Source organism: Schistocerca nitens, chromosome 1, assembly GCF_023898315.1.
Source record: "Schistocerca nitens isolate TAMUIC-IGC-003100 chromosome 1, iqSchNite1.1, whole genome shotgun sequence".
NCBI lineage: Eukaryota > Metazoa > Arthropoda > Insecta > Orthoptera > Acrididae > Schistocerca > Schistocerca nitens.
Window position 1 is genome coordinate 658,479,659 of NC_064614.1, and position 12,498 is coordinate 658,492,156.

General features: G+C 40.6%; 1 protein-coding gene across 2 annotated transcripts in view; it reads right to left on the minus strand.

Moving 5' to 3' along the window:
- Positions 1-12,498, minus strand: part of LOC126258964 (ubiquitin-protein ligase E3C) — a 199,980-nt gene that overhangs the window by 67,607 nt on the left and 119,875 nt on the right. For both annotated transcript variants that reach the window (XM_049955684.1, XM_049955683.1), the window contains exon 10: positions 2,609-2,817. In XM_049955684.1, coding sequence (XP_049811641.1) covers positions 2,609-2,817 — 209 coding nt within the window. The remainder of the gene's footprint in view (positions 1-2,608; positions 2,818-12,498) is intronic.

Below are 12,498 nucleotides of genomic sequence, written 5' to 3' on the forward strand. Positions count from 1 at the left end.
TGCTGAACACTACCTTCCCCATTGCTCTACTGAATCCAAACCACAACGTCCTTTCTGGTCTTGACGGCCAACTATACCCAACCCACTATTACTTCTCCTTTGAAGGCATCACCTAAAAGCACATCCCTTGTATAGCAGTGGGCACCCACTTAGCACTGCCCTATGCTAACCTATTCATCTAGAGGAATCCTGCCTAACCATCCCGAATTCCAAACACCTCAACTTGGTTCAGATTCACTGATATCATCATCATGATCTGGACCACAGAAGAGGAAGCACCACAAACATTCCTCCAGAACCTCAACACCTTCTCCCCTCTTTGCTGAACCAGATCGTACAGCCTCTCCACCACTGTACGACATATCTGTAGTGAGGAGCAGCCCTCTCCAAAGTCAGAGAGATCTTCAACAACCAAAATTATCCTCTCACCTTCTCCAAAAACAGATCTGGTGTGCCATGTCTTCGTGGTCACCTACCGTCCCCCAGATACCCACTGTCTGGCCATAAAGCAGCACCCCTCTTGGTACACAGTATCATCTGGGACTAGAGCATTTGAACCACATTCTCCATCAGTTCCGTCCCAGAAACATTCTCTCAAATCCCCCCCCCCTCCCCCCAGTCTAATCATGCCCTTACATGGAAAATGTTCTCCCCAACCCTCCGCTGCCCAACCAACCTACAAAATATCCTTGACTGTTCCTACTCTACCCCTGCTCCCAAACCTGTGCCTCATGATTCATATCCCTGCAATTGACCTAGATGCAAAACCTGTCCCCTACACTCACACTTCAACTGCCCCAGTCCTGTCAGAGGCATCTCCTACACTACAAAGGGAAGGGTCAATTGTGCAAGCAGACATGTGATCTACCAACTTAGTTGCAATCACTGTGCCACAATCTTCATGGGCATGAATGACAATCAACAAGTTGTCTGTTTGCATGAATAACCACTCTCAAACTGTGGCTGAGGGACAGCTTGCTGAGCGTGCTGCCGAACATAATTTGCTTCATTTCATCCACTGCTTCGCTGTCAGTGCCATGTGGATTCTTCCCACCAACATAAGATTTTCTGAACTGTGCAGGTGGGAACTCTCCCTGCAACTAATCCTTAATTTCTTAACAACCCTGGACTCAAATCTTCACTAGTCCCTCTCTTTCACCTGCCTATCCCATACCCTCCTCCCACTCCAGTACTATTAATGCCTTCTATCCCACCAATGCACTTAGATAGTCCTTTCCTCTTCTCTACTTCTCCTCTCCCCCTTCCCCTACCCCGTACACAAATTTCTGATGCTACCCCCAGCAGCTTTACTTCGTCCCCACCACATCCTTGCATGATTGCACCTCATGCCTCTTCTGTACCCCCACTACCCACCCCACCAAACATTGTTCTTCCCCCATCTACAATCACAGTTGGGCCTTAGTGCCCAGAAATAAAAAGTGGCCATGTGTGAGTGAGTTGTACTTGTGTGACAGTTTTCTATGAATGATGAAGGAATTAGTCTGATAGCTGAATATATCAAGCAGTCTTTTTCACTGTGCCTATGAGATTCAACAGTAGCTCTAAATGGTGAGTAGCGATCTAGCCTTTCCAAATTGTTGTGATTGCATTCTGGGTTTTCTACTCACAAAATGAGCATGTCTGAGCTGAGGAAGTGAAAGGCCAGCAGTGGGGTGGGGGGAGAGACATAATGGGGATAATGGTAATTTAAAGAAACACACACACACACACACACACACACACACACACACACACACAAACAAACAAACAAACAAACAACTGCAAAGCTACACCATAAGTCTTAATTATTACCCTGTAACTGCTGATGCATGTCACTGATGGGTAATATATAGAGCAACATATGATTAATAGGTACATTAAAACACTGAAATCCTTACTAACACCCTACAGTTTTCATAATGCTAATAGATATATTTATGCTTGGTTTTAAAGTCTTTTGAAATGTCAAAATTTGGCTGACAAAGGTACATGTAAACTCTACAATTTGTATGAAACACATTAATTTCATACAATGAATTAAGTGAGTCTGTGGGTCATCAGAGTTCTTACATCTTTAATGCTGATGAGCAGTTATTGTCTGACACAGCCTTGTATACCAAAACCTGGTTTACCAGACTGATAAGTACTGCTGAAAATCTACTGGTTGTATATTGATTGACAAATGACAGTTAACAGCTCACAGCAGTCCTGGTCATGATATGAAAAACAGGGTCTAAAATAATTTCTCAACACAGTGTATGGAACACAGGTGTGCCACAGGCAAAGTAAAATTGAAAAGGTGAATTACATAAGCATTAGCCACACATTTTAATACCATTAGTAAAGCCATTATGTCAACTTGCATCACTACCTGGCAGCCTCCATTCCATGAAAGACTCATAATGCACATTGTGTAGTACCTAATCTTTCACCATTACCAACGTGTGCAAAATACAAAAGAAAATGCATGATTTTTTTCTATTTTTTTTTAAAAGAAAATGTGTTGGGTACAGTAACAAGCCTCACACTTCTGTAACTTCTTTAGCAGAAGGTATCCTGTAACAAATAAAAATATAAAACTTTGGAAAGTTATTTCCAGTTAACAGACCTTAAACAAATGTGCCCACATCTGTGTGTCCTGTGGACATGCTGGAGCTGGCTGCTCTCTGCCCCGTACTGCTGCCTTATAATCATCACGTACAGAAGGCCTCGAGTCTGGAAATGCCAACTCTACCAAACCAAGGGAGACTTCTTTGAGTGTTAGAGACAGCTGTACAAGGCTTGACAATGTGAAAGGCATTGTTGGAGGGCTACCACCTAAAAATCAAAGAAAATAATTATTCAAGAAGGTTTCACTCATTTTCTTAAAAAATCACAAAAATTTACTTTAAGTCAACGAGTACCACAGCTTACAACATCACCCATACAATAGTGAGTAGTAGGAAGGGAGGGAGGGGGTTGGTGTAAACCAGAGGGAAGGGGGTTTATGAAGTATTTGTAATATTTTGGAAGGTGAATGGCGACTTTTAAGTATAGTCTTCAAAAATTTCAGTTCAATTCTGCTAAAGAAAATGTGTAATACCATCCTTTAAATCATTTTTTTGGGAAAAAAAATAACCTGACTACACTATATTTATTCCTTTCCCTGAAAAATTGGAGGGGGGGGGGGGGGGGACCCGACACACAATTCACACACCCCATTGCACCCCAATATGGGCACCCGCAGCTCACTATAACCGCCTTAGTGGTACCTAAAACAATTTTACGCTATTTCTTGTAATCTGTTTAGAATAGATGATAAATTGTTGAAGCAATACGCAACAGGATATGTATGTTTTGCATATTCCACTTTCACACCACCATAAAATATCATTTGACATTGAGGAAAATGTTTGAGAACCTCATGGACCTCTGAACCCTCTATCTATATTACTATACAAAGACAGGTTGTAGTTTAATATTGTTACCAAAAATCTCACGAAGTTCTTAACCGATTTAATTCCTATTTTTACACAATACTTTAATAACTTTCAGACAGACATAGGCTACATATTTTTAATATACCAGGTGATCAAAAAGTCAGTATAAATTTGAAAACTGAGTAAATCATGGAATAATGTGGATAGAGAGGTACAAATTGACACACATGCTTGGAATGACGTGGGGTTTTATTAGAACCATAAAAATACAAAAGTTCAAAAAATGTCCGACAGATCTCATCAGAATAGCAATAATTAGCATAACAAAGTAAGACAAAGCAAAGATGATGTTCTTTACAGGAAATGCTCAATTTGTCCACCATCATTCCTCAACAATAGCTGTAGTCGAGAAATAATGTTGTGAACAGCACTGTTAAGTATGTCCGGAGTTATGGTGAGTTATTGGAGTCAGATGTTGTCTTTCAGCATCCCTAGAGATGTCGGTCGATCACGATACACTTGCGACTTCAGGTAACCCCAAAGCCAATAAACACACGGACTGAGGTCTGAGGACCTGGGAGGCCAAGCATGACGAAAGTGGGGGCTGAGCACACGATCACCACCAAAAGACGCGTGCAAGAGATCTTTCACGCACCTAGCAATATGAGGTGGAGCGCCATCCTGCATAAACATTGTACATTCCAGCAGATGTTTATCAGCCAGGCTGGGCATGATGCGATTCTGTAACATATCAGTGTACCTCTCACCTGTCATGGTAGCAGTTACAAAACCAGAATCATGCATATCTTCGAAGAAAAAAGGCCCGATAACGGTAGATGTGGTAAATCCAACCCATTCCGTGACTTTCTCGTCGTGCAATGGAGTTTCCACGACAGTTCTAGGATTTTCGGTAGCCCAAATTCTGCAATTGTGAGCGTTGACAGACCCTCAGAGCCTGAAGTGAGCTTTGTCGGTCCACAACACGTTACTCAACCAATTGTCATCTTCCGCCATCTTTTGAAACGCCCACACCGCAAATGCCCTCCGCTTCACTAAATCGCCAGTTAACAGTTCATGATGCCAATGGATTTTGTATGGATAGCATCAGAGGGTACGCCTAAGTGCCAACCAAACAGTAGTGTATGGAATACCGGTGCGACATGCGACTGTACAAGCGCTGACTTCCCCGTGCATAGACGAACCCGCTACAGTCTCCATTTCTTCCTGAACTGTCGCAGCAGCATTACGCCTTGTGCTCAGTCGGCCACCATGGGGTCTATCATCTATCAACCCATGGCTTCAAAATTCGAAATCATTCTCCCCACAGCTGCATTTGTCAACGGACCTTTACCCGTTCGAATCCCCTTCCTACGATAGGATCGCAATGCTGAACTAGCACATTCCCCATTCTGATAATACAGCTTCACTAAAAGCGCCTTTTCAGGTAACGTCAACATGCTGCGACTGCTGGCGCATCTGATTCTCTAGCTCATTACAGTTCCTTTTATACACGATTGTCATGCACAGTCACTGATGTTTTGCTGTCCAGCGCTATCTGTCGGACATTTTGTGAACTGTTGTGTGTCAGTTTTTACCTCTCTATCTACATTATTCCATGGTTTATTAAGTTTTCAAATTTTAGCAAAGATCTTGAAATGTTCCTGACCAATTTAGTTCAAATTTTTACATGCAACTCAAATGAACATCTCTGGAAAGAAATAGAGTAACCATTTTTTAAACAACATACATAGTATATAAAAATCCTATACCTACACACCTATACAAAAATAAGTTGTTTAACGTTGTTACCAAAAATCTTTAATAGTTCTTGACTGATTTACTTCAAATTTTTCCGTGTTGCCTAAGTAAACATCAGATGGACACTGACTATATGCACGGGTCATTCAATAATTAAAGAGAGAAATTGGTCTGGAGAAAAAAGCATTTATTTTTACAAAACAATACAGATACTGTTATGAACTATATCAGTACAAACTTCAACCTTATCAACTTCATTTCCCACAGTCACATGGCAGTTGGCACGAATAATGTCAGCAATTTGACTTTAAAATGAGGGACTTGAAACTGTCATTTGGTCATAACAGTGTTTGTCAGTGACTGAGTCACGACCATTTTTGAACTGCTCTACCCGCTTGTAAAAATTTGCACAATTCATACAACATTCACCATAAACTTTAGACATTCTACAATATACATATTCACCGGTTTCTCGCATTCTGCAAGTAAAAACATGAATAACAATACTTTTTTTCAACTAATGTGGACGTTTCAAGCGGACTTGCCGTCTTGAAATGAATTTTTGATATTATAAACAAAACAATGTTGACACATCAGCTGATTAGGGCTCATCCCAGTGATGCTTACTAACAATTTTACCCCACACCAATTTGTCTCTTTAATTATTGAATGACACTTGTAAATACAGGTACACTATGTGATCGAAAGTATCTGGACAACTTGCTGAAAATGACTTACAAGTCTGGGGGGGGGGGGGGGGGATATTAGTGTTTAACGTCCCGTCGACAACGAGGTCATTAGAGACGGAGCGCAAGCTCGGGTGAGGGAAGGATGGGGAAGGAAATCGGCCGTGCCCTTTCAAAGGAACCATCCCGGCATTTGCCTGAAGCGATTTAGGGAAATCACGGAAAACCTAAATCAGGATGGCCGGACACGGGATTGAACCGTCGTCCTCCCGAATGCGAGTCCAGTGTGCTAACCACTGCGCCACCTCGCTCGGTTGACTTACAAGTCTGTGGCGGCCTCCATTGGTAATGGTGGAAATCAGTATGGTGTTGGCCCAACCTTAGCCTTGATGACAGCTTCCACTCTCGCAGGCATATGTTCAATCAGGTGATTGAAGGTTTCTAGGGGAATGGCAGCCCACTCTTCATGGACTGCTGGACTGAGGAGAGGTATTGATATTGGTCAGTGAGGCCTGGCAAAAAAAAGTCTGCATTCCAAAACATCCCAAAGGTGTTCTATAGGATTCAGGCCAGTCCATTACAGGGATATTATTGTCGTGTAACCAGTCCACCACAGGCCATGCATTATGAAGAGGTGCTCGATCGTGTTTAAAGATGCAGTCACCATCCCTGAATTGCTCTTCAACAGTGGAAAGCAAGAAGGTGCTTGAAACGTTAATCTAGGCCTATGCTGTGGTAGTGCCACACAAAACAACAAGGTGTGCAAATCACCTGCATGAAAGCCACGAGCACACTATAACACCACTACCTCCGAGTTTTACTGTTGGCACTACACACACTGACAGATAACGCCATATCCATACCCTGCCATCGGATCGCCACACTGTGTACTGTGATTCATCATTCCACACAACATTTTCCCACTGTTCAATCATCAAAAGTTTAGGCTCCTTACACCAAGCGAGGCATCATTTGACATGTACCGGCGTGATGTGATGCTTATGAGCAGCCGCTCGACCATGAAATCCAAGTTTTCTCAACTCCCGCCTAACTGTCATAGTACTTGTAGTGGATTCTGATGCAGTTTGGAATTCCTGTGTAATGGTCTGGATAGATGTCTGCCAATTACACATTACGACCCTCTTCAACTGTCGGCAGTGTATCAGTTGACAGACGAGGTCGGCCTGTTCGCTTTTGTGCGGTACGTTTCCCTTCATGTTTCCACTTGACTATCACATCAGAAACAGTGGACCTAGAGATGTTTAGGAGTGTGAAAATCTTGCATACAGATGTATGACACAAGTGACACCCACTCACCTGACCACATTCGAATTCTGGGAGTTCTGCTGAGTGCCCCATTCTGTTCTCTCACGATGTCTAATGATTACTGAGGTCGCTGATATGGAGTACCTGGCAGTAGGTGGCACCAAAATACACCTTATATGAAAAATGTATGTTTTTGGTGAGGTCAAGATACTTTTGATCACATAGTGTGTGTGTACCACACACACACACACACACACACACACACAGTATGTAAATCTATGTTACCGTACACAGAGATGACAAGTCATGTGACAGTGATAAGCACATATACAGATGCCAAAGTATTGCATACACAATGTATAAAAGGACAGTGCAGTGGCAGAGCTGTTACTTCTACTCAGGTGATTCATGTTTAAAGGTATCTGATGTGATTATGGCCACAACAGACTTTGAACGCGGAATGGTTGTTGGAGCTAGGCTCATGATTTCAGACTTAACTATCACGATTGACAATGCAGTGGCCATCTGCCTTCACTTAACAATCGAGAGCAATGGGATTTGCATAGAGATGTCAGTGCTAACAGACACGCAACACTGTGTGAAATAACTGTTGGACATACAACAAATGTATCTGTTAGGACATTGGGGTGAAATTTGGCATCATTGGGTTATGGCAGCAGACGACCAATCCAAGTGCCTTTGCCAACAACACAACTTCGGCTGCAGTGACTCTCCTGAGCTTGTGACCATATTGGTTGGATCCAACACAACTGGAAAATCAAGGCCTGGTCATATGAGTTCCAATTTCACTTTGGAAGAGCTGATGGTAGGGTTCAAGTGTGAAGCAAACCCATGAAGCGATGGACCCAAGTTTCCAACAAGGTACTGAGTGAGCTAGCTGGTGGTGGCTCCATAACAGTGCGGGCTGTGTTTACGTTGAATGGAATGGGTCATCTGGTCCTATTAGACCAATCATTGACTGGGAATGGTTATGTTTGACTACTTTAAGACCATTTGCAGCCCTTCATGGACTTCATTTCCCAAACAATGATGGAAATTTTATGGATGACAATGCACCTTGGCACCCGGCCACAACTGTTCACAACTGATTTGAAGAACATTCTGAACAATTCGAGTGAATGATTTGGCCACCCAGATCGACAACATGGGACATAGTCAAGAAGTCCATTCATGTACAAAATTCTGAACTGGAAACACTTGCACAATTATTGATGGTTATAGTGACAGCATGGCTCAATACGTCTGCAGGGGGCTTCCAACAACTTGTGGAGTCCATACCTTGCTGTGTTGCCACACTGTGCCAGGCAAAAGGAGTTCAATACGATAATAAGAGGTATCCCATGACTTTTGTCACCCCACTGTACAAAGAAAATGTTCATAGTTGTTAGCGAAAATCTCGAAAAGGACTTTCCCAGTTTACTTCAAATTTTTCACGATGCTCTACTAACCATTAGACAGACACAAGCTACATATTTTTAATATATATGGCATATAAATACATGTATAATAATTATAGGGGAATTGTCATTAGCAACAATTTCAAAAAGTTCTTGCCTGTTTAACTTCAAACTGTTATATGATACCCTAATAACACTCAGATAGGCATAGGCTGTATATCTTTTCAAATAACAATGTATAGATTTTCTGTTAAAACTCACTGTGAGAAAGAAAATGCTCTGCTTTGAAAATGTGTGGTTTTGTTTTCCTTCTCACATTGAGTTTTATCTAAGATATCAGGGCATTTAAACCATTAAACAAATTATTTTTTCCACATATATTCTTTCTCCTCGTACACAATTTTAAACAAGTATTATATACAAAACTGTGTGCTACTTTGTTTCCTTTATCACAATCAGCTTTAAGAGGGAAGTATTTATGCCTTATTGATTTATGATTAGAATACTAGTATGGAATATGAATAAACTGAAACTTTACAATCCTACCTGTTCACAGACTAAAACTATGAGAAATACTGTCACTCAAGCTACTATCGTAACAGATCCAGCAGCTGGAGAGATCTCTCCTGCACCCCTCGTATTAATGACCTCAACTAATTTACACATTCATTTTAAGTGACTTCATTTCTCAATCAAGGTTTCGTTTGCAGTAACAATAAACAAGGCTCAAAGTCAGAAAGAGAGAGAGAGAGAGAGAGATAGAGAGAGAGAGAGAGAGAGAGAGAGAGAGATGGGCAGAGTGGGGGGAGGGGAGAAAATGGACAGAGAGAGGCGGATGGAGGAAATAGACAGAGGGGGATGAGGAGGACATGGTGGGAGATTTTTTGGGAAATTAGGACATACATACAATTCCTATATATATTTAGTAGTTTTGGCAAAGCATTGCCAGTTTCACTAGTTAATTATAAAATGAGGCCTTGCATAGAGCAAAAGCATGTTCAAACACTTTCAGAAAAATATTCTTTCCTGTAGCACAGAGATGAAGGGAAGTACTAACATAGAAAAACAGCCTGCAGTGCTTCTTTCAAAATTCTGTTTTGATGTTTTTTATTACTGGAAAAAATTATATTATATATAGAAAAGTTTCATTGTTCGGGTCCTGAATCAGGTATCCCTAGTTGCTTCCAACAGAGGCCAGAGACTGATGATTCACTATTGAAATAAGCAAATGATGCCACTCACTCTTGGTGGTAGCTATTAGCCCAGCCTGGACCAGACATTTCACCCATGTTGTTGCTCTTCAGGCTATGTCACTTCATAGCATTAGTTAGTGACTTGTATAGTATTGTTGTCTTCTTCAGTTGAAGTCTGGTCTGGGGCAGCTATCCATGTTAGTCAAGCCTGCGTAAGTTTCTTTATAACTACTGCAACCTAAATCCACTTGAACCTATTTACAGTAGTCAAGCCTTTGCCTCCCTCTGCAGCTTTTAATACCCTACCACCACTTGCTTTACACAAATTTCCTTTCATTACAAAATGGACTATTCCTCGATGCCCCAGAATGTGTCCTGTTAAAAAATCTCTTCCTTTTGTTTAGTTGTCAAAGCACTTTTCTCTCACATTCTACTCATTAGTTATCTGGCCTAAGCAACCAAACTTCAGCATTCTTCTCTAACACACCATATCAAAAGCATCTACTCATCACTTGTTTACACTGCTTATTGGACACATTTCATTTCCATACAGGGCTAACCACAACAAAAAATTTATATTGTCTTTTTCAGAAAAGAAACACTTTTTATGCTAGTGCCAGTCAGCATTTTATATCCTCTTTACTTTGACCACCATCAGTTATTTTGCTGCCAAAATAACAAAATTAATCTACTGCTTTTAGTGTCTCATTTAGTAATCTAATTCTCTCAGCATCCACTGTACATCGGCTACACTCCCTCATTTGACCTTTAGTGATGTGCATCTTAAAACATTTTTTCAAACCATTGTCCATTCATTCAATTCATCTTTCAAGTCTTTTGTTTTGTCTTACAGAATTTCTATGTCATTGGCAAACCTTATCTGAGCTTTTATTTATTTATTTATTTATTTTTTATTCTATTCTGCTGCAGCTGAATTATTTTTCAAAAGTTCTCCTTGATTTACTTTACTGCTTACTAAAGTACAGACTGAATAACATGAAAAAAAAAAGCATAATTCTTGTCTATCTTCTCCCCAATTGCCTCCTTTTCACAGCCTTCAACTCTTAAGTGTGGTAAGGTTTCAGTACAAGATCCAAACAGTCTTTCACTTGCAGTGTTTATCCCTGGTAAATTCATAATTTGAAAGAGTGTATTTCAGTCAACAAAGTCACTAAGTCATAGGGCCCATCTCCCTTGTGTGTTCCTACATTTTTCGGAACCTGAACTGATTTTCAACCAGGTTGGCTTCTATCAGTTTTACCATTCTTCTGTGGATAATTTGTGTTAATATATTGACATAACAAACTGATGCTTCAATAGTATTCACACTCATCAGTACCTTCTTTTTCTGGTAATGGTCTTATATTCTTTGTGTAGGTGGAACAGTTTTGGCATGGTTGGGTCTCCCAAGGATATGAACAATTATGAGGGAGTGCCACTTATCCTGTGTGCGTTTCCACTTGGGTCACTTGAAGCTCTGTCAACTTCTTCTTGTCTATCAATCTCAATATTTAGAAACTTGTATTCTCTTTTGCCTGCATCACTTTCAGTTTTTTTTTCTTTCAGCAATTTAATTTTATATCTTCCTACTGAACCTCATCATTTTGCTGGTTGTTGTTCTGCTGTCTTGACTATTTCATCTCTCGAAGCTACCCATTCATATTCTATTGTATTTCTGTCACCTATTTCTGTTAGTTCTTAATTCTCTGTGCAATTTCTGGTCATTTCAATTTCCCCAGTCCCATCTTGGTAATTTCCTACCTTTCTGCAATTTCTTGAGCTTTAATCTACATTTAATAACTACTAGATTATGCTCAGAATCCACATTCACTCTTGGAAATGTTTAGCAGTTTAAATTCCAGTTTCTAAATCTTTGTCTTTTCTGGTGTCTAAAGGTCTGTTCTATAAATATAATAATCTTTCATGAACGTTACACCACGTGTTAGCAATGATTAAACTGTGCTATGGGAAAATTTCTAACAGGGGGTTCTCTTCGCATTCCTTTTCCTCAGTCCATGTTCTCTTCCTACCTTTCCTGTCTATTCTTTTCCAACTTTTCCTGCTCTATCAGTCCTAGTCCATCATCACAATTAAATTTTTGTCACCCTTAACATACTGAGTAATTTCTTTTATCTCACCCCCCCCCCCCCCCCAATGACTGCAATGCTAGTGGGCATATATACAGTGGAATCTCATTAGTACCTCTCTCATTACCGCATTTTCTCGCACAGTACATCCATTTTTGGAAGTCCCAGCACCAACTGAATTAAACACATGTTAAAATGACTAGATTGTGCATTTTCCTCCCCACTTGGTGCATTTAAATTTGGCGGTGTGTAATGTTTGGCTGCTGCACTTTTTTCCATTGAGAGTTGTGAGTGTGGCAGGAGAAGACAATCACACCCATGTGGTGCAGAAATATTCAGAGAGGCAGAGCTATTCAGGTGCCGGCAATTTTGCAAGTCATACAGATCATTTGCTATGGTAGAAATGATGCACAGAAGTAGTTCATATAGGGTAGTGGTAGCTCTAATGACTTCTGTAGTGGCCAAAAAAACTGAACAGCATGTAATTCACTCGATGGTCCACTTTGTTGACACTTTAGCATTTGACTGACTTTCAGTCCATGATTGTTTTTAGTCCATGATTTTTTTTATATATGCCTGTTTGTCATGGATAAAGGACAGTGAGACAGTTTACAAACAAAGAAAGTGGAACATTATTCAGGAAGTAAACAAAAAAGTGAACACAAAGTCAC